The 27,256-nt window shown below is 46.0% G+C and overlaps 4 protein-coding genes and 1 long non-coding RNA gene across 26 annotated transcripts in view; 2 read left to right on the forward strand and 3 right to left on the reverse strand.

Moving 5' to 3' along the window:
• Window positions 1-9,381, reverse strand: part of CPAMD8 (C3 and PZP like alpha-2-macroglobulin domain containing 8) — a 56,473-nt gene extending 47,092 nt beyond the window's left edge. For all 6 annotated transcript variants that reach the window (XM_064396237.1, XM_064396235.1, XM_064396236.1 and 3 more), the window contains exons 1-11: window positions 9,196-9,381; window positions 6,894-7,045; window positions 5,659-5,681; window positions 4,609-4,774; window positions 4,433-4,485; window positions 3,952-3,969; window positions 2,782-2,836; window positions 2,532-2,645; window positions 1,391-1,475; window positions 1,014-1,122; window positions 175-402 (exon numbers count right to left, since the gene is read on the reverse strand). In XM_064396237.1, the coding sequence (XP_064252307.1) occupies window positions 175-402; window positions 1,014-1,122; window positions 1,391-1,475; window positions 2,532-2,645; window positions 2,782-2,836; window positions 3,952-3,969; window positions 4,433-4,485; window positions 4,609-4,774; window positions 5,659-5,681; window positions 6,894-7,045; window positions 9,196-9,287 (1,095 nt within the window). In that variant the 5' untranslated portion in view covers window positions 9,288-9,381. The remainder of the gene's footprint in view (window positions 1-174; window positions 403-1,013; window positions 1,123-1,390; window positions 1,476-2,531; window positions 2,646-2,781; window positions 2,837-3,951; window positions 3,970-4,432; window positions 4,486-4,608; window positions 4,775-5,658; window positions 5,682-6,893; window positions 7,046-9,195) is intronic.
• Window positions 9,382-9,904: 523 nt separating this feature from the next.
• On the forward strand, window positions 9,905-10,957 carry LOC135284649 (uncharacterized). Its single transcript, XR_010349908.1, has 3 exons — window positions 9,905-10,109; window positions 10,593-10,768; window positions 10,851-10,957. It is a non-coding gene; the product is annotated as an uncharacterized LOC135284649 (long non-coding RNA).
• A 210-nt stretch (window positions 10,958-11,167) lies between these two features.
• On the reverse strand, window positions 11,168-23,595 carry HAUS8 (HAUS augmin like complex subunit 8). 5 transcript variants are annotated; one of them, XR_010349905.1, is made up of 12 exons: window positions 23,437-23,595; window positions 23,183-23,286; window positions 22,833-22,929; window positions 21,911-22,024; window positions 21,323-21,489; window positions 20,643-20,714; window positions 20,005-20,163; window positions 18,646-18,787; window positions 17,468-17,609; window positions 16,580-16,725; window positions 13,254-13,468; window positions 11,174-11,312 (listed from the first exon to the last, which is right to left on the reverse strand). XR_010349905.1 is itself a non-coding variant. In XM_064396242.1 (11 exons), exons 1-10 carry the CDS (start codon window positions 23,495-23,497, stop codon window positions 16,605-16,607), a joined length of 1,179 nt encoding a protein of 392 aa, XP_064252312.1. In that variant the 5' UTR covers window positions 23,498-23,595; the 3' UTR covers window positions 11,168-11,312; window positions 16,580-16,604. The 5 variants fall into 5 exon arrangements, 4 of the variants coding, with proteins under 4 accessions (XP_064252312.1, XP_064252311.1, XP_064252313.1 ...); XM_064396242.1 differs by lacking the exon at window positions 13,254-13,468 and having other exon boundaries at window positions 11,168-11,312; XM_064396241.1 differs by lacking the exon at window positions 11,174-11,312 and having other exon boundaries at window positions 12,956-13,468.
• A 957-nt stretch (window positions 23,596-24,552) lies between these two features.
• The window catches only part of MYO9B (myosin IXB), a 43,958-nt gene continuing 41,254 nt past the window's right edge, over window positions 24,553-27,256 (forward strand). For all 13 annotated transcript variants that reach the window (XR_010349871.1, XM_064396189.1, XM_064396193.1 and 10 more), the window contains exon 1: window positions 24,553-24,651. The gene's annotated coding sequence lies outside the window, so the exon portion shown is untranslated. The remainder of the gene's footprint in view (window positions 24,652-27,256) is intronic.
• Window positions 24,706-25,824, reverse strand: LOC135284507 (basic proline-rich protein-like). Its single transcript, XM_064396044.1, has one exon. The coding sequence runs from the start codon at window positions 25,822-25,824 to the stop codon at window positions 24,706-24,708; it is 1,119 nt and encodes a 372-aa protein (XP_064252114.1).

Raw genomic sequence — 27,256 nt, forward strand, 5'->3', positions numbered from 1 at the left:
GTGACCCCCACAATTCACATGAAACCACCTGTTGGATAAACAATCTCCAAACCACACTCCAAAGCAGCAAAACACAGGAGAAGCAAATGAGATAATTGTTTTCCTTAATAATTTCCTTAAATCAGCCATATTAGCACCCAACACCATTAAAAATAGGACTATTCTCAATCTCACCTTTCCTTTGTAGGGCAGCCCAGGTTTGAACTGTTTCCTGGTGTCCTTGGAGTACTTGATATCAATCAGCTGTTTCTGGACAGGTGTGGAGTCATCAAAGGTCACCTGCTTGCTGCCATCAGAGCTGATCACCGTGGCCCAGATGTTGACTGTGCCTCGGAAGTGCTCGGGGACATCTGCTGGCATCATGTCCCTGACACACACCTCGAAGGCGGCAGAGCCGTCGATCTGGGGTGGGGCACACAGAGGGAGGGCTTGGCACACCCACACAGGGCACAGGAAACAGCTCTAAAGCACAGGCACCTGGTGGGGGCTTGCAGCAGTGTTTTGGAAGGGTTAGGATGGAAGGGGAAAGGAAGGGGAGTTTCATTTTCCTCCCTTAGCCATGGTCTGGACTAACTCTGTCACCTCAGGCTCCTGCTCTCCTCAGCCCCTATATGCTCTCAAAACAGATTAAAACTATGCCAACAAATTCTTATCCCACCAAATCCCAGAGTATCCTGAGCTGGAAGGGACCCACAAGGATCAGCAGTGCAGCCCCTGGCCCTGCACAGACATCCCAACAACCCCACCCTGAGCATCCCTGAGAGCTCCTGGAGATCTGGCAGACTTGGGGGCATTCCCTGGGGAGCCTGGGCAGTGCCAGCACCCTCTGGGAAAAGAGCCTCCTCCTAATATCCAAAATCATAAGTATACTATGTAAAAATAAGCACTGGCCCCAGTTATATTTACTCCTTCATTTTCTGATCTCCCATCAGCAACAAAACAGAGCTGTGGGATAAATGTTAAAGAAGACAGATCAGGCATTTCATCACAGGTGAGTCCATGGCCTCCCTCACCTGGGTGGTCTTGAGGACAGGGTGTCCCACTTCATGTCTGTAGTACCCAACACCATTTATAGTCATATTGACAATTAGCTTCCCTGTCACTGGTTTGCCAAATGTGTATCTGAAATGCAAAGGAGATGATTAATCCAGCTGGTTTCTGTTCTTCTGGTTGTATAAAGACAATTCCATGTTACCTGCACATCTAGAAAGCATTACCACAGGAAGTTTTCCAGATTGTTATTTTTACCATGTTTTTGAAGGCTCTTACATCAGAAAGCTTCTGATGCTGATAAGAAATCATCTGAAAAGTCTGCAGCAGGTGGGATCCAAGCTCCAGTGACTGCACTACAACCCACAGCAGTGAAACTTGGTTTGGGACCTGTTCCTACCTGGCATGGACAGTTCCTTTTTCACACAGTGACAGGTCACGGATGTAGCGAGGGGGATCGATCAGCAGCTCAAACTTTGGCAACACTACAGTGAAAAGAAATAAAGCAGAATCTTTCCAAGCAGATCTCATTGCCCAGCTTAGAGCAAATCCCCACAGCTCTGACAGGAGCTGGTTCTGATTTATCAGGGTAACCCCCAGTAGAGGGTCAATCAATGTCTTAGGTTGGAAATGGGGCTGTGTATTCTATTTGCCATCTGTTAGAGGTGGGGCAGTTATCTCTGTTAATTGGGAGTTTTCTTTATCTATTCCACACCCAATCCTCCCTCCAGGAGATCTCTTCTGATCATTAATTATTAATTATCTTCTGTTCATGGCCACTGAGTGTCCCTGCAGGGCTGATCAAATTCCATCCTCCCATGGGGAGATGCTCCGCCCAGGGCAGGAGCCAAGCATTCCTACCTGGATCCAATCTGAGCCTGGAACACCCCAGCAGCCTCTGCCCACTGCATTCCCAGAGGAGCAGCTTTCTCCTGCCCTGCATTCCCAGAGGAAGAGCAGGCCCATCTCCAGCAGCCCTGGAGCTGCAGAGGAAAACTCCCCCCTTGTGCAGGATCCCTGCTCCAGCAGAAGCACAGCTGGCACGGCAGGAGGGCTGAGCCCCCATGGGATGGGGCTGTGCCACCACCCTGACACACAGGGGGGCAGGTCAGATTCTGACTCTGGCAATGGTTTGTTTTCTTTTTTTTGATACTATTGCATTTGTATTTTTAGTTTTCCTAGTAAAGAACTGTCATTCCTATTCCCATATCTTTGCCTAAGAGCCTTTTAATTTCAAAATTATAATAATTTGGAGAGAGGGGATTTACATTTTCCATTTCAGGGGAGGCTCCTGCCTTCCTCAGCACACACTTGTCTTTCCAAACCAGGACAATCAACAACAGCAACAAACCAAAACCACCTTGGCAAGGTGACCTCAGCAAAGCTCCCAGTTAGCAGTGCTTGCATCCCTGAAATACAGGGCTCTAAGGAATTTTTTCCTCATGGCATTTTAAATGCAGTGTTTCAGGTGTTTCATCTCAAGTGAAAGTGTTTCACAGTGTTCTGCTCCTCCAAATGCAGCTGGGTTAAGGTCAACTCACCATATTTCTGCACCTCAAAGGATTTGTTGTAAGTGTGCCCCTGCATCTCAGCAAAGATGAGCCATTCCCCAAACACTGGCTGATCAGACAGGGGAAAAGTCATATTGACAATGCCTGGAAAGGGAAACAACACTCTGTGAACTCTGGCACCCTCCAGCCCCTGCCAAGCCTTACTGAACAGACTCAGTGGAAGCAGAAGCAAAGGCAAATCACAGTACACAGAGGAAAAAAAAAATAATCTGGAACTTACCACAACAAAATGGCTTCAAGTTCTTCCATTCTATCATCCGAGAGCCCCGAGGATCCTGCAGGGAGGTTTAGGGGTGAGAAAATGAGGATCACTCATGCATTTAACTCAGTTTGCACCAAAGAACTTCCTTTTGTAATTCACACCTCACTGACAGCTCAAATGTAACCAATATCTGTCAAAAATGTCCCAAAAATACCTTACATCAGGGGAATTTGCTTTCTGGAGCTATTTAAGAGCTCTGCTCCTGTAAGCAATGCATACAAGTAAATGATGTTAAGCAGATCTTCCCCCTGCCTTAAGACACCAGCCCTGGATGGGATGAACTGACCTCATTCTAAAGGGAGCTGTACAAGCAGAAAGACAAATTCTGGATTAAAAAAACCCAGATGAAATGAATCCTGCTGGTTTTGTCAGCATTAAGTCTTCAACAAGAGTGAATACTTCTGCTTTCTGACAGGTAAACATATTTAAAAAGCAACAAAAATAACACCCCCCCCAAAAAAAACCCAAGAAACAAACAAAACAAAAAACAAACAAACAAAAAAACCCAAAAAACAAAACCCCCCAAAAAACCAAAACAAAACAAAAAAAACAAACAAACAAAACAAAAACCCACAAAAACACCCCAAAACCAACCAACCAAAAAACAAAAGCAAACAAACAAACAAAAAAACCCCCCCAAAAAAAAAAACAAAAAAAAAAACCCTCTAAGTACAGAGGGAACCTCTCATTCACCTCATAAGGAAGAAGACATGAGAACCCTTTCCTTTCCATGAATTTCTACTCTCCACTATCCCTGTTTGGGTGCAGGGTTGAGGATGGCCCTGCTCTGCCAGCCCAGCACATGAGGATTGGAGTGGGGGGCATTGAAAAGAAGGGAGAGGAAATGAGGCTGTCACAGTTATAAATCCCAGTGAATCAAGCCAATTCTTCTCAGGCTGAAAAATGGGAATGAATTTCTGAAACTGAAGTAGAAAACCAGGATATTTGCTGGTGATAGCAAAAAACCAAGGCACAGAGATCAGACAGAGACACAGGGATAGAAAATTGCATTGGTTAGGGGTGGGAATGGCCATAATGAACAGAAAAGTCACAGATTTGTTCCTTTAAATGCTACACAAACCTTGTACCTCTACAGGACACATGCTAGATGGGCACACAGATACTCACCACCACATAAGCTTCAATCTGAAAGAAAAAATAAAAAGAAAAGGCTTTATGAAACAACTTTTCTACTTTTTATGATTAAGTGTTGAGTCAACATAAGCAAAGTGTGAGACCCAAAGTGACAGAGTTTGAACATCTTTGCTAAGAGTAGCCTGAGAAACACACATTTAATTCAGAAATCTTTCTGGAAAAGTGATAATTTACATATCTGTATCACCTAAGGTGCAAGTCTCTGAAAAATTCTTGTCTCTGATCTGGCAGAGCTGCCTCCTATTTCCAGCACTCCTAATTTTTGCATTCTCCTCAAATAGGAATATGACCAAGTGAAAAAAGCTAAATTACAAATAAAACAAGCTGTCACAAGCTATGTCCAAACAGCTTAAAAATCCAGTTCTGCTTCTGCCTAAGTGTACATTTGAATAAAATGCAGGCTACCAAGTATTCCATCGTATTGCACAGTGTGAAAAAAACCAGTTTTCTTTACCCTGTCATTGACTGGCCTCAGGTCAGAAGTCACCATGAAGAGATTTATCAACACTAAAAAAGGAAAAAAAAGGGAATTTATCAGTCACCAGAGCTGAGACTGAACAGAAGAGCTCATCCTAAAACTCCCCTTGAAAGCAGCCCTAGCATCTGGCAAATTGTCCAAGATGACTTTACCTTTCTGCTTGGGTTTGTAGACAGGTTTGTCAGTCTGGATGAACACTGAGGAGCCCTTGCTGTCGATGGTGACCGTGGTGTAGTTGTGGAAAATGTACCCTTCCTCTGCCAGGTGCCTGTTGCCCCAAACCTTCAGGTGTGCTTGTCCACGAAGCCCTGAAGGCACCTAAAACACACCAGGAGGTGAGGAACACAAAAAAACCTCTGAGCTTTTGGGGAATGTAATTGACATTGAAGAGAGCAAGAAGAGACACCTGCTGCATTTTGGTGTAAATCTGTGTTAGCAGTGAAAGGAAAATTAAGGACATACTAGGTTTTCTACAATATATAAACTTCAAAGGAGGCAAATTCATGCTGAAAACATGGCAGGAAATTATCTTCTGCCCTTTATCACTCATGCAGAGTGATGGTTGATCCATGACCTACACCTGCAGCTCCCAGTACAGAAGTGTGTTATGTGGGGAAACCAACCCACAGCTCTGCCACAGAGGGAAAAACCCCAATGAGCAGCACCAAAAAGTCCCCAAAACAAAAAGTGCATGCATGAACATGTTCAACCAGCTGCTCAGAGAAATAAGTACTTTAAAATTACTTCAGAATAAAACTGGCAAAGTAAAAAATCTGATACCATTCCAGATGCAGATCACAATGGAATATTTTGTTCCACCACCCCCCTTTAATGTCCCAAATTAAGTCCTAAGTTAAAAAACCCAACACTTTTAAGGGCTTGTTCTTCCAGTCCAGCTCCATTTGCCAACATCTGAAGTCATAACCCCCACACAGAATTCTGTACTGCCATTCTTATAACCCCAACACAGAAATTTATGTGGAGCCACGAGCCACTGATTATTCTTAGTGGTGTAAAGGTGAGCTGTGATGAGTTGGGCTTTGTTGTTTTCACCCTCCACTTCTCCTCTGGTGAAGGCCGTGTCTTCCTCAGTGTGTGCCCCAGAATGTGGCATTTATTTGTGCCAGAGAGCAATGCTTGGTGTGGCTGAGGAAAGTCCCTTATCTATTAATCAAAAACGTATTTAAATAATTGACACTCACCTTCAGCTTAATTGTTCCTTTATCTAAAATATGAGAGAGAGAGAGCAAGAGTTATTCTCAAGGTAAGGCATTGAGATTTTAGATCTTTGCAGCTGAGTGAAGGAGGACCCCACACCACAGAGCTGCTTCCTGCAGTCTCCCTTTGTTGTGATTTCACCTGAAGTAATTTTCCTGCACTGTGTAAAACAGTCTAGAGGGTAAGTCAGACCCAGCAGAGCTCTCCAAAACAAACCTGGTCCACTTTTATTGATAACTTTTGCCCAATTTAAATTGCAGAGTGCCCTGTGATTGGAGAGTACCCCAAGGCTGAGGCTCCAGCACAGAGCAGCCTGTGCCTGCTGATTTGTTTTGCTCTAAAAAGGGCCTGGCCTCTTTTGGGACTTAAACAATTCTCAAAACAAACACTCATGGATCTGTTTGGATTGCTGCACACAGCCATACCTAGGAGTTCTCTGGAGCATTTGCTGTCCATGTGTGTCAGCATCACTCCCTTTGAATTGCTTTGCAATTGTCAGCCACTTTCAAAGACATCAAGGGGAGGACACAACCAGAGACAATCTGTTCCAAGAAATGGAATGGCTTTCATAAAACTCCCAGTTTTAACATACAGAAGGGTTAAAACATGAGGGTTAAAGAGCCTGATTGCCTTGACTACACTCCAGCTTCCACCATTACTGACAGTGGTCCCACAGGGCTACTGGACTTCACTTTCACTAATATAAATTCACTCAAGTGTTAAGGTGGATATTATCCGATCACATTGCTTTTACTCACAGGACAGAGGTATTTGGCTTGGATTTTAAAGATTTATCCAACTATACAAACATTACCACCTCTCTCAGCAACACCCAGTCTGGAAGATGGGGAGATTGTGTTCCCAGCACTCATTTTGGAGAGAAGAAATTGATGATGATGATGTAGATTTTTTATTTTTCTTTAAAACAAACGTATCTTTTTTCTTATATAGCTCCCCACTGATAAATATTCAGGCATCAAAAGGAAACAGAATCACTATAAAACTCTGTAATATCAGTTATACTGGGTGTCTGGTTGTCTTGGTGTTCCAAAGTCATTAAAGAGTTTGAGATCAAAACCACATTAGCACAATCAACTGAGAAGGTGCAGCAGCATCAATTAGTTTGATTCCATTATCACCTAAAGCAATTCTTTAGGAGATACCAAGGTGCTCCCAGAGCACCTCAGCCCATCAGTCAGCTGTCAGAGCAGGAGCTCACCCAGGACCGTTCCGTGGCTCCGTGACACCGTCTCTCCTTTCACCACCAGCTGGATCTGCACCGTGGTCTCCTTCACAGAGTTGAAGATGGTCACACTTATGGCTTCCTCCACCCCAGAGCGGAAAACAGAAGGTGCTGCAATCAAATAACCCCTGAGGAGCACAATTGGAAGTGGTCAGTCAGGACACAGCCACAAGAGTGTTACCTTCATCTGTGAGACACTTCTTGTGTAGCAAAAAGGAAAAGAACAAATACTCTGTGATGTATTTGCCCCTGTAGGGTCACATTTGTTGTCATCAGCAGTCTAAGCCTGTATCTAATGTACAAATACAATCTAATGGATAATTATCTAAGCCTGTATCTAATTGTATAAATTAGAGCAAACAGAGCTTAAGAGGCTTGCAAATCCTTAGGATTTAAATAAAACCAGTAATATATCCATGTTCATTGCATCTATAATAATACATACATATTAAAGTGAATAAATTAATATTCAAGTAATAAATGAATGAAACCCCATTCATTTATCTACTATATGGAACAAACTAAATGTCCAACCAGTTAATCATAAAAGAGTTAAAGTTCATGAAGGAGTAAGGAGGTACCTGAAGCTCCCATAGAGCTTCATAGCCAATGCTGTCTTTGAAAAAATTTTGATTTTTTTAATTCATCATATGGCTCCATTTTCATAGTTCAGCTTCACACAGGAGAAGTGAAAGGACTCAGAGGTGATTTTTGGAGCTTTCTAAATGTCAAATGTAACACACCTGACCTTGCAGTTCATACAGAAGCAGCCCAGAAACTGCAGCTACAAAACTGAGCTCAAATTCCAGCTCTACTACCACATTCTTGTTCAAACAATTAGATCCTGCAAGTTTACAAAAGGCATTATTTTAGGAGGCACACAGAGAGCTTTAAAGCCACCCAAAACGACCTCCCATAGATGCTGCAATGTGAGAGTTTCTGAATGGAATCTGCACCACTCCTCTCTGAATGGCACCGTGCCATGAACTTGTCAGCTAAAAGCATTGCAGGCTCTGAGCTCTTTGATGCACTGGGCTGGAAGCAACACATTTATATTCTCTTCATGACACACCTTTCTGGGGTTTTTCCCTACCCCAAAGGATTTTTTTTAAACACTAGGCAATTCCTCAGATGCCTTTTCAAGCCAAATTTCTCAGCCCGTGCCTTTCTACAGTCCCATGAGTCAGGTTGCTTTAGCTCATGATTAATTATCACTTTGGGATGAGGATGAGGGTGTTTTACAGCCCCCAAGTAATCTTTTATCAAATTCCAAGCCCATGTTCCTCTCTCAGCAGGCCTCATTGCCATGGAGATCCCATTACCCCCAAAGGAAGTTCAGAACTCTGTGGCATTTGAGTTAAATTGCACGGGGTACTTGCAGATGCAAAACCTTATGGCTGCCAGGTTTGAAAATTCATCAGAATGGCAATAAATAACAATAAAAAGTTACTACTGAGCCTGCAAATCCTTGGTAAGAGAGATAGCTGATTTAGCTGCAGATAGAGAAAGAGTACCAGCTGCATTCAGGATGAAATGGTCAGATTTAAACTGTCATAAGCCCAGCACTGCAGTGCCATATGTGAAGCACATGTACTCACATTGTTCCGAATTGCTGAAACTCTTTCTGAATTATCAGTCCCTTGATACAACTATTCAAATCACTTAATAAGTGGCATTTGAAAATTAACTGTTGAATTTGGCAATCAAAGAGTTAACTTGACAGGGACTGGACAGATCCTTTAAGCACACTTAACTAACAGCTCCGTCAGGTTACACCAAAACTTGGCAGGACGGGAAATATTTTCTAGCAAGCAAGTGAGAATAAGTTCTGCATGGCACTCAGCTAATGCAGCTATTCACGATGCTGTCGGGCTATAATAAGCCAGGGATAAAGAACAAAGCAAACCTTAATCAAAATTAACGTAAACACGCTGGAAAAGAGCTGCGGACTCAGCTCCTAACAGTGCGGGGAAACTTCTCCGACTTTCTCCTCGGCTGATCTTTCCCACCAAAAAAAAAAAAAAGAAAATCTTCACACGCTGCTCAGGAGCGCCCAGCGCTACCTTCAAGCACCCCCAGCAGCGCGGCGGGCGGATTCCTTAAACTGCTGGCCGATGAGAGCTGCGCTGCGGCGGGGCTGGGGGCAGGTACCGCACGGGCGCTCCGGCCCGCCGCCCCTCTCTCCCCGCGCTTTGTTCCGCGCCCGCTGAAGCCCCCGCCGGGCAGAGCCGCTTCTCCCCCCGAGCCGGGATGCTGCTGCCGGGTCCCCGGTACTTACTGGCGCTGGCGGGGCTGGGCAGCGCTCAGGCTGCAGAGGGCGAGCAGCAGCGGCAGCAGCGCCCGGGCGCGGCGGGGCTCGCAGCCGGACATGGTGCCGCGGAGCCCGGGCCACGGCGCGCTGCGCGGGCAGCAGGAGCCTTTTGTTCCCGGCGAGCGCAGCCCCGAGGCTCCGCCGCCCCGCGCCCGGGCTCGGCTCCCCGGTGCCTCTGGCCGCCGCCCCCGCCGCGTCCCCGCCCCCGGGCCGCCCCCTCCTGGCCCCGGTGCCCGCTCGGCTCCGGCCCCGGCTCTTTGTCTGCGGCTCCCCGCCCGCTCCTGACAGCGCCGCCGGGGAGGGGGCGAGGGGAGGGGGCCGCGCCCCGCCCGGCCCCAGGTGCGCTGAGCCCGGCCCCGGCCGCTCCGCACCTCCGCCCAGCCCCGGGAGCGCTGCTCGGGCTCCCCGCCTTCCTCCTGAGCGCCACAGATGGGAGAGCTGCGAGAAACGAGAGGAAAAGGAGCGGGGCACGGCAGCGCCGGCACGGTCCGGTCCCGGGAACGGAGCTCGGTGCGCTCCACGGAGCGCGGCCCGGGAGCCGCTCTCCAACCCAAAATCCGGTGCCAGCACTGATGCTCCTCCATCCTCCTCGCTCCCTAGGCCCTGATCTGTCCCTCTCCATCCCTCTGTCCCGCGGTTCCAGGCGCTTGGGACAGGAGAGGGAGCCCTCACTGCACCAGCCTGAGGAAGAGCTGCAGTCACACAAACCGGGAAAAGCAAAGCCAAGGGACAGCAGAGAGCCGAGGTGACAGAACAAATGCCATCTCCCACTGCACAGAGATATCAAGGAATGATTCTTCAGATCCCTGCTGGAGAAAACCCAGGCACACCAGGGCTTCAGAGGGGAATTCCTGCCCCAGCAATAAATGAAAACCCTCAATGTAGGTAGTTTGAATCATATTTTCCCCCCAATACACCTGGCTTACACACAAAAATAGTGCTCAGATTTTTATCTTGTGTTAAACTGATGCTCGTTTTGATGTCTTCTCTTAAAAGTACAGTCAATAACTCAATAGCTTTTTGATAAATTCAGATTATCTTGAATAATGGCTAACACTGTGAGATGTGGCTACATTTTTCTATTTATATCTATCCTCAACCAGCACTGTCTCATTTTTGTGGATAGGCAGAACAAACCTAGAAAAAGAACAAACCCTTTTTGAACAAATTAGACAAGACTCTAGAAGAACAAGGGTTACTTCCCAAGGAAATGATGAACTAGAAACTAAGAGAAGGAACTTATTAGAAAGTACATTAAAGTGGAATGGTTTAGGTTTTGTTTGTTTGCTTGTTTGAGGATTTTTTTTTTGAGACAAACTGAAACAAGCAAAGAAAAAATCTAGTAACTCCAAATTGTTTTCCAGTTTCTTCCTATTCTCAGCTACAAACACAGAACCCTGCTGTCTGCAGAGCACCCTTACTGATCCAGCCTCTCCTCAGGATGACACTTCAGGGATGTTGGGATGCTTTGTTTAAAGATTAAAGGAGGCAAAAGGAAAATGAAGCACCTTTGCTGTTGCCATGGCAGGGCAGAGATCAGGTATGTTTGGGCTGAAACAGCATCATGCTTTCAAAAATATGAATTCATTAATTACCTCTACACTCAATCCATATCTTTCCAGAGCAAACCATAAACGGCTCATTATAGACTCGTACATGAGATCTATGGGGAATGTACCAAAAAAACCCACAAAATGCCACTAAACACCATCCTGCCAACCACAGGAAAGAGCTTTGAAAAAGCTCTGGGTAAGGACTGTGAACAAGCAACAGGATTCAGCAATGGATTGATGAAGGCAGCAAAGTGCAGTTCTAAAATGGAGCTCCATCACCTTCAGAGTAACACACAAATGTGGATTTCTACACCCCAAAAAGCACAGATAGAAATCACCCTTATGTGGAATACAGCCCTTTTGAATTGCTTGTTCTTTTAAAGGGGAGATTTCTCCTAAACTGAAGATTTTCCTTTTGATATTTACTGACTACAAGAAATCTCAGGCAATTACAATCTCTGAAGACTGCAACCCATCTTCTAATTATGAAGGTATGTGCAATCCTGTAAATAAGGCTGGAATCAACTTGGTCTGAAAAAAAAAAAAAGGAGGCTTTAGATATAATTTCAAACTATTTACTTACTGAAATGGAATTTTCTGTGCTTGCCAAAATGAATCCCATTCAGTGTGATGCAACAGGTGTTGGAATTCCAGCAGCCGCCTGCAACCCACATCTGGTAATGGTTAGGAGTTAAAAGGAAGTTCTGTAAGAACTGCTCATGTATAAAAACTATTCATCAGTCAGATCTATGGGCCATATTCACCCACCCGCTTGCACTGTGCATAGCTCAGATTTTTATTTCGTTTACAGAAAACGTAATTCTGCTCCTCATAAAGTCTCAGGAATCTCAGGCACTTGAGAGCATGTGGGGGATTGGTGTTGGCCATGCTGGTGGCAGAAAGGTGAGGGAGGGACAGGGGTTTAGGGAACAAGGTGTGAATACATCTGTATTGGTTCTAATTCACACCCTGGACACTTCTCACCATTACTCTGCAGGAGAAGGAACCCTCCCCCAAGTACCTCATAAAAAAGCTGTGCAATGTGAAAATTATCAGACAGGGATTTGTCAAGCACAAAAGAATAATTCCCAAGTACTGCCACTCACAGCTGGGAATCCTTCTGCTTTTCCCCCCACCTCAATTGTCAGGTTGAACTGAGTCAGACAACTCACAGGAAACAAGAGGTAGGACCAAGCCATCAATAATTAGCCCTTGCTAACTGCCTCAGCATGAGTGGTGTCACTAATTTGTCACTCAGATGATCAGATCCAAAGGTATAAAAGGTAATTCTCACTTGCTTCAAGATTTTAATACATGTAAATTGTGCATAAAAGATACTGTACTAAAACAAATAATGACTATTAATCACTGAGTTTTGTGTTAAGTCCTGCACACACTAGATTTCAGTAGAAGGTGGGTGAAAAATAAAAATGTCATCAATTTCCAGAATAATTTCTCCCCCTTTCCCAGTGGAAGAACATTCATCTCTGTCATTACACAGCACCAGACAGGAACAAGGCCTTGGTTAATTTTTACAACATTATATTCATGGTAAAAAAGCCACACCTATTCTTTAACTCTGAGTTTTGTTCTCCCTTCGTGTTTCTGTGACAGACAAACAGAGATAGCAAAAGCAGAAACTGATAACTGCAAAGTGTCCCAGGCTTTGCCACACTCCTGCACCTCCCCTGCACTGAGGAAAATGGTTTTACAGAGACTACACAGTCCAGAGTGGCAGAAACCAGACTGATCCTGCCCCCAGGAATACAAACATCTCTAGAAAAAATTATAAGGAATGGATAATTAAAGAGCACTCTTCATCTAAGACTGTAATCTAAGTAGCATCTAACAGGATAATGATATTGAGAACATAATTATTAAATAGTTCTGTCAAAATGGTTATTATTCATCTATAGAGCAGGAGAGTCTGATCTTTCACAGTAATATAACATTTTCATTCCTGACAAAGTGACTGAAATAGTACTAGGAAAGCATTCAAGTGGAGGATTTTGAATGATTTAGAAGGAAGAGCACTGTGCTTATCAGAAGGGGCTGTCATTCAGATGTTTAGTCAGAAATAATTTCCCAATTTTCTTCTCAGCTCCTACATGACTGGTGAAATACAATTTGTGTGTAGTCTGAGCAGTAGAGCCACTTCCCATATGCAAGAGATATTAAACAAAGGAATGAGGTTTTTATATCCTACAGGACATCTCCAAACATACATTGTCTATATAAATTCAAAAATTAGTTACATCTGAAGGGGCAACCATAACACAGAAAATTTAAGACCTTAAATTAGCAGGAAACTCAGTTTTTGCATATACATTTTCACAGAAATATTTAAAAAGAAACTGATCAGAGGCATTTGAGCCCACTCTGCAAACCTCATGCTTGCTGTACAGACCACACACAAATGCAGCGGAAGAAACAACCTAAAATAATTTCTGTGAGTTGAACAGGAATGCTCACATAATCACTGGAAATGCTCTTAATTGGTGTGGCTCAGTGGTGCATTTCAGGGCTGTTAGATCTTCTGCCGCTCTGGAACTCTTTTCATGTCCTGGCAATCCCAGCCCAGCCAGCAGTTTGTTTATCATATTCAGGATGAATTTCCGGATCTCCAACAAAGTGGTATTTACTCCGAGGCAGGGAAGACTGCAGTAATCCAATAAGTTCTCATTAGCCTAAAATGCAAAAACATCTGCTGGGGTCATGAGCTGCTTTGCTGTTGATGAGCACAGGCTCAGCTCCGCTTGCAGCTCATGGGAACAAAGAGTTGAGGATTTGGGGTGTGGGGAGGGGACAAAGAACCTCAGGGGTTTCCAGAGCTGCAGCTCCACCCCAGAGCACCCCGGGCAGGAGGGACCCTGCCTCACCTTGACCCCAGAGCCCCCCTTGCAGGGAGCACAGGAATTACAGCAAGAAATGCCTTGACTCAGCCCTCCCGAGCTCGTGGTCAGGGTCTGGCACTGAGAATGTGGCCACAGCACCCAGGCAGGGCAAGCTGCAGGGCAAACACAGCCCAAAAGCTTTGCCAATCTCTTCTTAAACAACTAAGAGTTTTGCAAAGGACAAATATTTCCATTTCTTGGCTGCCCCTTCCTCTCAGGCTCTCACCCACCTGGCTCAATTCACAAATGCTTTCAGTTGTTGGAGGAAGAAAAAAAAAACCCTTCCCCCAAAAAAGCACCTTAACACACAGGAATGTTAACAACTGGTCAAGAAGAACTTCTGGCCTAAAAGATGAATAAGTAGGTAATAAGTACTGCACAAGTTCAAACAAAACAAAACTAAATCTACATTGATAGAAGTTACAGTAGGGAGAACATTATTAATTCCACAGGGGGAAAAGACACATAACCTGAATAAAAAGAGCCCTTAATTTGTTTAGGATTCCAACCGATTTAGAGCATGTGACATTGTCAGAAAATAAGTGGAAAATACAAAATAAGTGGTGTCACATCTGTTTAGCTCCTGCTCCAGTGATTCTGCAGTTCTTTGTTGTTGTTTGTACAGTGCTAAATGACAGCAGCCAATTCTGTGGAATATTCTGCAATATTTCAAGGTGGAGGAGCCTAAAACACTTCTGCAAAGAGCCAAAACGGCCAATTAGAAAGAACATTTGTGAAAATCAAGAAGAAAAAGTCTTAGTTCGAACCAGTTTAAAACCCTTTCCTGGAGAGGCCGAGCTGCTTTAGCTAACACTTGTTGTACCATTTGTACAAAGAATTACACAAGTGCTCAGTTTAAAGAATGGCCAGAATGCTGAAATTCATGCCTCTGATTCTTCTGAAACAATGAGTGCACATCCCCGGGCACAGAATTGTTGAGTAGCAGCAGTTTGGCTCCAGCCCCAGGACTCCCCTCTGCCTCGTGGGAGGATGAGGAGTGCAGCGAGTGCCGCCTGCAGCAGCGGGGCTGAGCTGCTGCCCCCGCAAGATTTACAGCCTTTAATTGTGCTCACAGCGAGCACCTCCCCGGGGGAGAACCAGCAACATTCCACTGCTTCGCTGAGGGAAAATCTGCGGTGCTGGATGTTGCTTAAGTAACGCTTGGCTGTAGGTATACACATCCAACAGGATCTCAAGGGCAGAAAGTCGCTTGACTGCAAAGGATGGGTTTCATTTAAAGGTATTTCTTAAAAGAAAAATACTTTTTCAGACCATCAGTGAGGTGTACCATTAAGGAATCCTAGGAAAGACATTCTGATGTGCCTGTGCAGAGACATTATAATCAAGGCACTACAATATTGATTTTAATTTCATCCCTCCTCTCCCATATTTAAGATGACCCTTCCCAGCTTTCAGTCTCAGAACTGACACACTGATCATAAAAAGGTTAAAGGTGTGAGGACACAGAGCTCAGCAATAATCCAAACCAGTTTCATCATGTTGGAGCCTTTCTACCCACATCTCCATCCAGCAGAACTAACCAGCCCAAACATTTACAGCCAAGCTGACTTTGCTGGGCAAAGTTCCCCATCCAGTGGCCAAATTCATGGATGCAGCTCATGCTCCTGCCCAAGCTTGATGCACCCACCCACACTGCTGATGTGCTGGACTGCAGCCACACAGGTGAACTGCCAGGTGCAGATCGTGAGGAAAAAGAAATAACAGATGGATATCCTGAAATAACACTGGTTCACAGAGAAGCTACTGCTAAAAAAATGACACCGAGATTGTATGCAAGGAGGGTCTGAACAATTTGTTTTATGGGTGTGGTACATCTACAGATCCAGTTACTTAATTTACTCCTGAGTTTTAATAAAGGGAGACAAGAATCTAGTTAGACCTTTGGTAGTGCCAGGAAGAAAGCCTGAACAGCACCTGAAGGAGTGCAAGGATAATACTCCAGGTATCTTAGGAGTAGGCCCAAAAGCCTTACAGACACAGCTTAAGGTAAAAATGCGGAAAACCATCACAGAATGAGGTTCCACAGGTTACAGAATACAGGCTACAGCATGTCTTCCAGAGAAAAATGCATTCCATGTGGAGAAAATGAAAGGATGTTGAAGAAACATGCCAGTTGTGGCTTGGATGTTCCTAGCACATGCACTCAGTGATCAGGGTTGTGGTTTCTTTCCCCATTCCCAATCCTTTGGCCTCAGCACTTGGGGTGCTCATGGCTGAGCTCTGGGACCACTTGGTGTGTGCATCACTGGACTGTGCAGTATGAGCCCTGAGGAAAGCCAGATGGAAACAAAAGCTGCTGTAGGAGGTCAGTGAACATATTCAGACTTGAAGGCTACTGACAGAGCAGTGGAGAACAGACTTTATTATTAAGAAACAAAATCCTTAAAGAGGAGTCAGGTTTATACAAAATCATTTGTAAATTCAATAATTTATTTACAAGGCAATTAGGCAATGAAGAAGAAGTGAGAAGTTACCAAAACTTCTCACTTGTTTAAAGTGACCAGGCTCCTTCCAAGCAAGTGCTTTATACCCACCCAGCACATCCAGAAATATGGGACAAATCAGAATTCCTGCAGAAGTTGTTCAGTGAGCAACCAACGCTCAAGCTGCAACTCCCACACAGGTCAGATTTGCCAGGAATAGCACTTTTTATCATTCACCTTTCAGCACTGTCAGGGCAGAAAGGAATGGAAAACCTGTCACAGAAATCCCCATGAAAAGCGAGCGGCGCTGTCTCCCTGTGGGACAGACTGCAGAGCAACTCTCCAATTCCTGTATCAGTGAGCAGCCCTGCTGCTGGCTTCACTGAAAAACTGGGCAAGCTGTATGTCCACATCAGAAGTAAAAGGATAAGAAGTCTGCTGGCTTTGAGTTAGTACCTACCCAGTAGTAAAACAATACAGAAAAATCAGTTGAAATACCAGCGTTTCACAACATCTACTCCATGCTTCTCTTCACACACATATTGGTTATGCAGAGAAACTTCTTTACTGGCTTCAAAGGACAGGTTCTGCACATCTGTGAGGCTCCTGGAACACATGAAGCTAAATCAGTGACACTGAAAGACAGTAACTCTGCTTTAGCCCAAAGATTACATGCCTGGACATCTGCATTTTTCTCCTTCTATGGCCCCCATCAGAAGAAAATAAATGTAAAATGTGAATTTTCTTCTCAAAAGCAAGAACTAGGAGGAGAGATGGGGCAGTTTGCAGGAGGAGGAGAGGAGTGGCTTAATGGCCTATTAATCTTCAAAGATTTTAAATTCAATCTCTTCTGGGGCAATGAAGGAAGGGAAGGACATTAGTCATGCTTTATCTCTTCCTCATCCTCCTACTTTTATTTGTTGTCACAATGGTTGAGGAGAAAACCCTTCTCTGTGCTCCTTGTGCCTTCTCAAGGACGACACACTTGCAGGGTTGTTATTTAAGACAGTTGCAGCTCACTTTTCTGTCTCCTGGGTTTCTCCACTCCTACATACCTCAACTTGCCAAGTCTGTTCTTGCTCAGTGAAATTCTCAGCTGAAGTGTCAGAGAATGGCACACTGAGGTGGTTCACCTGGAGTACCAACCCAACCCCAAACACCCCCCTGTGACTGCAGGCAGGGCAGGGACAGAAATACAGAGGACTGCTACAAAGAGAATTACACTTAGTGCTACCAAACCCCCAGATAACCCTCCTCCAGTCTGAGCTTTGGATATATTCTGGCAAGGGATATAGATTTCCCTCCAAATGTTTAGTCAGCAAGTGTTTTCACCCAACTGTTGTGATACCTTTGAAGCCCTTTACTCAGTTGCTGAGACACTTCTTGAATCTCCTTCAGTGCACCAAGTGCTTTTGCACTATCCTCTGAGTGGTTTGGCATAACTTCTGTCAGAAGCTCCTGTGTGATCATTAATTGCTTTCCCAGTTCATCTGGAAGATGGGAAGTTAAAGGTATTATTAAAAATGAGAATGGCACCAGTTAATACAAGATATTTCCAGCTGGAGTAACCCAGAGACAGGTGAACTAGATTACAGAAAAAATATTGTTCAGCTCACACAAAACCAGCATGAAACACTGAAAGCCAAATTATTTTCCACTGTTGTGACTACCACCAGCAACAGGCTATTAAAATTGCTCATCAAGCTCTCTTTTAGAGTATGTCACAGATTTTTAAGATAAATATATGAGAAAAAACAAATTTTAGACACCCAAATTTCCCTGGCCAGTTTAATGTATTGCTGTTGCTTCCATGAAATTTATTCAGCCATTTCCTTCAACATTCACAAACAAAAAAAAATTTCACCTATTTACTTCTAATCTTCTCACAAGAATTCTAAGTTCTTCAATAAATATTTTGCATTTGTTTTAAAGTGCAAGATTACTGTAAATTATTTAAGAATCTTTTTAAGAATCTTGGTTTTTGCAGACCAGCCGTTCAAAAATGCAACTTTTTGTCCAGACTTCAATACAAAATGCACGTACTGGTTTATTAAATATTCTCTGATTCGAGACAGCACACAATAACATTTAAGCTCCAGTTTTGCAAGAAAAGTCTGCCCAGGTGACTCTGTCCCTCAAACAGAGAAACAAGAAAGATCAGAGCATTCTTACAACTTGTTTACACAGCAGGAAAAACAAAGGGGGAGGAATGCCATGAATACAGTTAAAATACATAGAAATGTATTTTAACTGTATTCATGGCAGGTGTATATGAAGACTGAGCTAACTTAAAAAGTTAATTTCTTCTCTGCTGCAAGATAAAAAACTGGGTAGTGAAGTGGTTAAGCAGAGGTAAGAATTACACACAGCACAAAATGTGAGTATTGCTGCAGCCCAGTGTCCACACAGGCTCTCAGAGCACACGAAGTTCCTCCAGTGGCAGATGCAGCAGTAACAACGTGAGAAGCTTTTGTAGCACAAACCCACTACAACTGAAAGCAAATTTGATAAATCAAATTTTCATACCAAGGTAGGTTTGCTTATCTCCTTCTATGTGAATGCTCTTTATGGGCAATTCGTGCCTCGTAGCATCCAGGGAAGCTGCAAAGCTTTTGTACTGCTCTTTAAACTGTTCACAGACAGCAACGAGGGGAGACAGCACTTCTATCTGAAAGAGACACACTGAACAACACCTCTCCAAAAGCATATGTCTGTAATTACACACCTGGATCAATACAAAAAAATACTTTATGATGAAACCAAATACCACTCTGAAATGCTTATTGACAGAGGAAGTCAAGAAGTCTGTGGTACAATAATCCTATCAAAATGCTGATTATATTTTCCTCTCTGTCCTCAGTATCAGCTCCCTTGTCCCTGTAGCTCAGAGATATTGGCAACATAGCAAAGGGTTTTATATCAGATCCTTGGACTGTAATTAACAAGCGTGTTCTCCAAAAGCCTTGTTCAATTTTTGCAACGTGTATTTGTTAAAAAGCAAAGAGATGCAGTTTTGGAAATGTATTATTCAAACATTAATTATTCATTAGAAACCTGTCTTCTTACAATTAGGCCAGAACTACTTGTGGCTAACACATACAAACAAGGCAAATAAAGATGTTCACTTCTCTCTAAGTGGGGGAATCTCAGCTCTGACTATAACTGGAGTTGCCTAAGTGTGGGGTGTTGTGTGGTTTTGGGTACTTTCACCTCCTGGGCATCACCCAGACCCTGCCTGGCAGCCACTGCAATCTCTGCCCTTGCCCAAGAGCTCCAGCTTCTCCTTCCTGCCTGTCCACCAGGGAACTCAACAGTGACAAAGGTGCTGCAGACCTCAACAGGAAGGAGATATTTATTTCCTTTAAGATGTATAAAATTGTACCCCTGCAGGCCACAGAAACAGAGAAATCTCCCCTGGATAAAGGACTACTTCATAAACGAGTTTGTGTAATGTAGCCATGATATTTTATGAAAAATCCTCTGCTAGGATTTTTCCCATCCTGAGGAGCTGAGAGCCTCAGGAAAGAAATGTAAACAATAACTCTCTGCTGCTGTGGAATGCAACAGGTGCACCTTCCATTGGTCCATGTCTTTCATTTGTCCATGTTGATTGTTTTCAATTTGTGACCAATCACAGCCATCTGTGCCAAGGCTGTGAGCAGTCACAAGATTTTGTTATGCATTCTATTCTATTCTTGTTCTTTGTAGCTTTCTGATCATCTGCTCTCTCTGTTCTTTTAGTATAGTTTTCATGTAGTATTTTAATCTAATATATAACATAATACATCAGCCTTCTGAGAAAAATGGAGTCAAGCGTTGTGTCCCCACACTTGGAGCATCCACTGCAACAGTGTAACTATCAGAGAAGCATTAATTAAAACTTACCTGTTTGTCTAAAGTTTCATTGAGCTTCTGCTCTCTCTCCTCGAGCAGAATTTCACGTCTCAGCTCCCAGAGCTTCTCCTGTTGTCTCCGCTTCTCTTCACACAACTTTAGCAAGTTTTTTTCAGCTTTTTCCTCCATCTTGGCAACCCTTTTTTCTGTCTATTACATCCCAAAAACATTCACAATTAAAGCAATGCTACATCTGAGCAATTAACATATTCTGAATAAAGAAATGCAAGCCTCAGACCAGACCAGAGAGTTTCAATTCATGAAGAGGAGACCCCACACGGAAAATCAGGGTTAAAGACCCTCTCAAGACTCTTGCCCCACCCCGGCTTCTTTTTGTAAAGGAAGCACTGAGGGAACAAAGTCACTGCCACAATCTTCAACTCCACACAGACTCAGTTTTCCCGAAACTCCTGCATCCTCCTAATTCTTAAGAACCAGCACTAGCTTAGTAAACTGGCACTGAATCCACTCTAAGAGTTGTCATAGCAAGTCTCATGGTTTTAGAAATTATATATATACATATATAGTCAAAAAATCCAACTTTTACAGGCCAGGAAGCATTTAAGAAATTAAACAATTCCTCAATATCAAGTTCTATCTGAAACACCAAATATTTGACCAACTCTCACCTTTATTCTTAGGAAAGTTAAAAGTAGTGTCTCAGATTCCAGCTCTGCCGTCAGATCACAAGAATCACTTTCCTTCAGAAAAGAAAAGAATATTCTACATCAAGTCTGGTATTTAAACAATTGGTTTTTCAGTGGTCAAATTAATTACCAAATTAATTACTAATAGTCCAATTCATGCCTGGAATCATCACTACCAACGGGCAGCTCAATGACAGAAGTTTGTTTTTTAAACACTCATGTTAATTAAATACAAATATTTGTTCCACCATATTTTATAATATTTTCAGCAGATTTTCATAATTCTGCTAGAGAATTTGAAGTTCCAGTGCTACACTGAATGACATCTCCCTTTATGCTAGATTGAATCAGTGTTTGTTCTCAGAACAAAAATGCCAGGAAATATTTAAAGATAATGTGATACAATTAAAGAGTATGGGCAGGAATGCAAGAGGAATCCACCTGAGGAGATGCAATAATTGGAACAGATTCTATGCCACAAGGGAAGGAAAGCTCTGGTCAGTGTCCAGATATCTGATCAACACACCAAACACTGCCAGCACTGACTTCTGCAAGGAGGCTTTAGATCCTCCCAGGACCTCAGCTGTAATTCAGATTAAAGACAAACAGAAAATCTTAATTTCAAAATAAATATCCTTACCAATGTAAGCAGTGAGACTCACCTCATCAGACTCTTGAGTTATTTCCTGTGTCTCTGAATCTTCTTCTGAAGCAGATTCTGAATAAGAACTCTTCTTGGAGTCACTTTTATTATCTGTATCACAAAAACAAAGTCCATGTGCTGCTCTTCTGTTGAGGTCTATAGGGTGGGTCAACAGACCACCAGGTTCTTTAAAGGAAGATCATTTCAAAATTATTGTGTGCACCAGTAAAAAAGATCTGTGCTCTGTTTCTGGCTCTGATACACTCAGGAGCAGACATGGATCATTTAGCCTTAAGTGACAAACAAATGTGATCCACTTTTCAGAAGGGCTGACACCCACCTGTTATAGGAACAAAGACTCAAGAGTACTTTATCCTTTAATCTTTGACTTTATTCTTTACTTTTTGACTTTAAATAAAAACAGAGCACCCAAAAGACACCACAAATCAAGAGTTTAACTTAAACTCCAAAGGTATTAGTACCTCTGCTTAAAATCCTTTTGTGACTATACAAGAGTACAACAATTTTTATCCCCAAATTTCAGCACATACATTATAAAAAAAAAACAAACAACAAACCCAGAAATGGCATATGAATGGAAATTTACCTTTAATAGCAGAAATATCAAGGTCTGGTAGCTTCATTTTCTCTTCATCTAATAAAGTGGACTGCAAGTCACCCTTCTCAAAAGCAGCCTGATTCAATGAGCTGAGGTCCACGCCTGCAGAAAGAAGCTGTTATCAGACTGGGAGAATTGGAACTAGAACCAGAGGCTCAGCACAAGGTCACAACTGCAGGCTGGAGAGCCCAGGGAAGCTGATCTGTTCCATCCCTCCCCTCACACCCCACTCTGACCTGAGAAATGCCCCTTAGGCCTCGGGCCTGTGAACTGCACCTGGACAAGGCCCCTCCTGAGCTCATCAGGAACACCCTCTCCTCCCAGCAATGTCTAGTGTTTTCCAATAAACAACCTTAAAAACTTATTTTTCTTGAACCTCCAAAGAAAGTTTCCAACTGGAATCGCAGCCAGAATGGAAAATTAGTATGGCTAAAGCTCACTCTCTAAGGTTCCCATGAAGTGAGAGTCTTTGAGGTCCCAACTCACAGAAAACAAGGGAATAATTTGTCTCAATAACTGGATATCTGTAGAGACAACCAAGTATTATCAGTAATACCAGACAGGAACCATTGGAAATAACCAAAGAAATAAAAATGGACAGTTTTGCAGATAGATTTTCAGTAACATTTGGTTTAACAGAAAGATCAAATTAAAAAAGCAGAGTAATGTTGAGAGATAGGAAAAGAACTGTTCAAAACCTTTTGCAGAAGGCAGGAAAGACCCAATCACTCCATTCCAGAGCTAGGACCTGATTTGTCTTAGTCCCAAATCAAGTTTCTTAATTTCCTTTGCATACAAATAATAACTGGCAGTGATGTAAGTAATATAAAACATCAATATCTTAGAGTTGTTAAGAGTTTCACAGGCTGGAAATACAAAAGAATAACTTTTAAACACTGGAAAAACCTACTAGCAGAAGTCTCGTGTTTCTGAGAGACAAACGATCTTGCTTTAATTCTAGAAGATGGCAGAGAACTATTTGATGACGAGGAACTCGACGAAGCATTCTGAAAATAAAGGAACAGCTAAGACAGAACATAATCAGCAAAATCTAACCTTCAACTTAAATGCTGACAAGACACAACTAAATCCCAGGGCACTTTGCTGCTTTACAAGTCACCCGAGTACAGTCCCAAGCTCCCACCCAGCAGCACACCATAACCCCTTCATAACCCCAGCAGAGGCAGCTTCCCCCCATTTTGTTTGTTTTTATTGGGTTTTTTTTCCCTCGCTGCCACACGTCCAAGCCGCCCCTCACACCTTTACTGCTTTCCGCTGAGAGACGCCTGAGCTCGGCACTGTCGGCACCTTCTGGCTCTGCTTCTTATCGAACTGCAGGTAGCGAGACTGCACGATTCTTCCTCCTGAAAGGGAGCAGAGAGCTCAGCCGGGCCCACGGCGGGGCTTCCCGCCTCGGCTCCGATCCCGCCTCGGCTCCGATCCCCCCTCGGCCGGGCCGGGCCGGGCCGGGCTCCCGCCTCGGCCAGCGCGCGTCCGCCCTCACCCCACGCTACCTTTCCGCTTAGCTGTAGGCGTTTGTCCGGCCGCCGCCGTGCCGTTCCCTTCCGAGGACATCGTGCCGAGGCAGCGGCGGGCGGGCGAGGGGCCGGGCGGGGATCGCTCCCCCTCAGCCCAGAGCGGCCGCAGCCGCCATCGCGTTTGAATCACCGCGCATGCGCGCGCCGAGGCGGGAGCGGTGAGGAGGCGTGGCAGCGCGCCCCCTGGCGGCGGGGAGGGATGAAACGAGCCCGGGTCCGGGGGCTCAGCCCCGGGGGCTGCGCTGAGTTTAAATAAAGAGATAAAGGAGGGTCTGGCTACTCCTGCAGCACGGCTGGCCCTAAAAGTGCTCCTTGCCTCAGGCCTTTGGTGGGAGGTAGCTTTGGCTGGTGAAGTCTGTTCTGAGCTCCTCAGTACAACAAAGATAAGGGGCTACTGGAGAGAATCTAGTGGAGGCCACAAAGATGATGATGAGTTGGAGCATCTCTGTGGTGAGGAGAGACTGTGGGAGCCGGGCCTGGTTAGTCCACAGAAGAGAGGGCTGAGAGAAAAATCCCATCAATCCTATATAAATATATAAATAGCTCCAAGGGCTGTCCAGAGGATGGTGCCACTGCTCAGGGTGCCCAGTGACAGGAGTAATGGGCACAAAGTAAAACACAAGACAAGCTCCTCAACACAAGGAAGAATTTCTTTAGGTTGAAGGTGGCCAAGGACTGGAACAGCAGCTCAGGGAGGATGTGGAGTTTCCTTCTCTGGAGAGACGCATTCCTGTGTCATCTGCTCCAGACAGGACTGTGTGATCTCCGGAGGTCCCTTCCAACCCAAGCAATTCTGTGATTTTGGGAACCACTGCTCTGACACACCGAGCGTCAGCCACCCCGCAACAGCGGACGGGGACGCCCGCGGCCAAGCAGCACTCCGGGGTTCTTCGGTTTTGACAAGAATCAAGCCTTGTTGCCCCAGACAGACAGATAGACAGACAGACAGCACCTGGCTGCCGCGGCGGGGCTCGAAGCGGGCTCGGGGCTCGAACCCGGGTCCCCCCGATCCCCTCAGGCCGCGCTGCCGCCCCCCGCCCCTGCCCTGCCCTGCCCTGCCGCGGGGCGGCGCATGCGCGCGGCGAGAGCGGCGCTGAATGGGCGCGCCCCGGCCCCCCCCACCCGGAAGTGGCGCGCGCGGGGCCTGTGGCGGCGGCGGGGCCGGGCGGCCGCGCTTCGACACCGGCGCAGGTAACGGGCCCCGCGCTGCAATTCCCCCTGCTCCGCAAGCCTCCCGCTCCTTCCCTACGGCTGCCCAGCGCCGTGCTGGCCGTGCCTCGCAGCTACGGGGTCTCGCCGTGGGCGGCCGGGGCAGCTCTGAGGGGGCGTGCGGGGGTCGGCTCTGAGGGGATCCGTGAGGGTCGGTGCCTCGGGGCAGCGTGGGAGGGTCGGCTCGGAGGGGCTGTCTGCGGGTCTGCTCCAGGCTGGGGCAGCCGCCCTGAGGAGCTCGGGGCTGGAGCGGTTCCCCGGGACGCCGTGAGGAGCTCGGGTGTGCTCGGGGCTCCGGGGGCCGTGCCGGGCTCCGGGGGTCCGTGCCGGGCTCCGGGGGTCCGTGCCGGGCTCCGGGGGCCGTGCCGGGCTCCGGGGGCCGTGCCGGGCTCCGGGGGTCCGTGCCGGGCTCCGGGGGTCCGTGCCGGGCTCCGGGGGTCCGTGCCGTGCTCCGGGGGTCCGTGCCGGGCTCCGGGTCCGTGCCGGGCTCCGGGGGCCGTGCCGTGCTCCGGGGGTCCGTGCCGGGCTCCGGGGGTCCGTGCCGTGCTCCGGGGGCCGTGCCGGGCTCCGGGGGTCCGTGCCGGGCTCCGGGGGTCCGTGCCGGGCTCCGGGGGCCGTGCCGGGCTCCGGGGGTCCGTGCCGGGCTCCGGGGGTCCGTGCCGGGCTCCGGGGGTCCGTGCCGGGCTCCGGGGGTCCGTGCCGGGCTCCGGGGGTCCGTGCCGGGCTCCGGGGTCCGTGCCGGGCTCCGGGGGTCCGTGCCGGGCTCCGGGGGTCCGTGCCGGGCTCCGGGGGTCCGTGCCGGGCTCCGGGGGTCCGTGCCGGGCTCCGGGGGTCCGTGCCGGGCTCCGGGGGTCCGTGCCGGGCTCCGGGGGTCCGTGCCGGGCTCCGGGGGTCCGTGCCGGGCTCCGGGGGTCCGTGCCGGGCTCCGGGTCCGTGCCGGGCTCCGGGGTGATTTTGTGTCAGCCGTGCCCGAGGAGCTGGCGGTGCCCAGGGGAAGGGAAGTGTCTGCCTCCGGCTGTGCCTCCCGGCTCTCGGGCAGAGCCTGCCCTTGATGCTTCCAGCTGCTGCTTTTTTCCGTCCCCTGCTTGTGATTTTTCGGTGTTCTGTGATGTCTCTGACTCTCGCTATGAGCAGCCGGTAATCTTTCAGACGCATATCTCACGATCTTTCAAAAAATTCGTTAAGACTCTCAGGGTTCTTTGGTTTCTTTGTGTTATTTTTGAGCAGCTCTTGACAGCTGGTGCTGCTGCTGTGCTGAGATCGTGCTTTATCGTGATGACCGTCATTGCCCAATTGAATCCTCTTGCCTCTTGCTGTGTGCATGTCGATAGTGCTCTCTGTGTTTTTGGCAAGCTTAGTTTTGCAATCTCTGGGAAGTAAAACTTTTGCAAGCTAGGAACATCCTTTGTTACATGTTTCTAGACTAAAAGTATCAGTCTACTATCCTGACTCATGACAATTGTGGCCATCGGCCTGATACAGGTATGTGTGATCCCGGCGGAAGATGAATTCCCAGTATCATTTTAGCTTTGTTTTCTGTTACTCTGCAAGCATTTTGGCAAAATTCTTGCCCAGCTTTATTTGCAATTCGCGTTTGTGAAAAGCGAGAAGCACTTTGGATGCAAACGAGCTCAGCATTCTTTGATTTCACCTTCTGGAAAAGGGTGGCAGTGGAGCAAAGGGCTGGAGATGATCTCAAGCTGCTGGCAGATGCAATTAGCCTTTCAAAGATGTCATCAGCATCCTCCCACGGTGCTCCTAGAGGTGGATCGGTATCGGTGCGTCTGCCAAGCTGTTTGCAAATAAGTTTGTCATGGGTAATTAGGAGCTCTTTGATTTCAGGCCTGTTAGCTGGAATCCAGGGCTGAAGAACTTGCCCTAAAGTAACAGCGTGGGGTTACCTTGCATTCCGGTTCAGGATGTTGGTGTCACACCCAGCAAGTTTTAGTGAGCCCTGGGTGTCTTTAACTCAGGATCTTGTCAGGAACAAATCCATGTAATGTAGGGGAAGCAGCTTGGGAGCATTTAATGCATATTCGTATTAGCTCCAAGATTCATTGTGGCTTTTTTTAGAAAAGAGTTGATCTTGGTGGGTTTTTTTTGTCTTTGCACTGCTATGGGGTTTTCTGCCTGCCCTACATCTGAAGTCCAATAACATTGTGCTTTTCAGGATGATGCATCTGAGGCCACTTCCTCAACCTTTAATCCTTAATTATTCACATAAAACTTGGGAGTTACTGCAGTAATGCAAAGTGTTTTGTAGAACTGTACAGTTTGGGGCTTTTTTTTTTTTTTTTGTTACTGTGCTTGAACGTTTGTCTCAACAAAAAGCTTTTTCACAAGTTGAATGTTGCAGCTCCTGCAGTGACAGCTGCCTGCACAAACTGTCCATTCCCAGTGGGAGGACTCCCAGGTCTGGGCTTTTCTCTGGAACCCAAACCACACAAGGAACTGAATAATTCAGGAGGAGTAAACGCGGCTGATGAAAGGTTTAAAGGAGGTTCACCTAGAAAGGAATACTCTGTGCAGGCAGTTTTCTGACCCATAGTGATTCAAACATCAGCCCTCTTGAATAATCCTGTGCATG

The sequence above is a fragment of the Passer domesticus genome, chromosome 21 (genome assembly GCF_036417665.1).
Source record: "Passer domesticus isolate bPasDom1 chromosome 21, bPasDom1.hap1, whole genome shotgun sequence".
Taxonomy (NCBI): Eukaryota; Metazoa; Chordata; class Aves; order Passeriformes; family Passeridae; genus Passer; species Passer domesticus.

Coding starts and splice junctions, on each gene's coding strand:
- HAUS8 (XM_064396242.1), bottom strand. CDS start 23,497: ATGTCCTCGGAAGGGAACGGCACGGCGGCGGCCGGACAAACGCCTACA. Junction 21,490..21,910: donor TGATATTTCTGCTATTAAAG/GTAAATTTCCAT, acceptor CTTCCTTTAAAG/AACCTGGTGGTCTGTTGACC. Junction 20,164..20,642: donor TAACTTTCCTAAGAATAAAG/GTGAGAGTTGGT, acceptor GGGATGTAATAG/ACAGAAAAAAGGGTTGCCAA.
- LOC135284507 (XM_064396044.1), bottom strand. CDS start 25,824: ATGCGTCTGAAAGATTACCGGCTGCTCATAGCGAGAGTCAGAGACATC.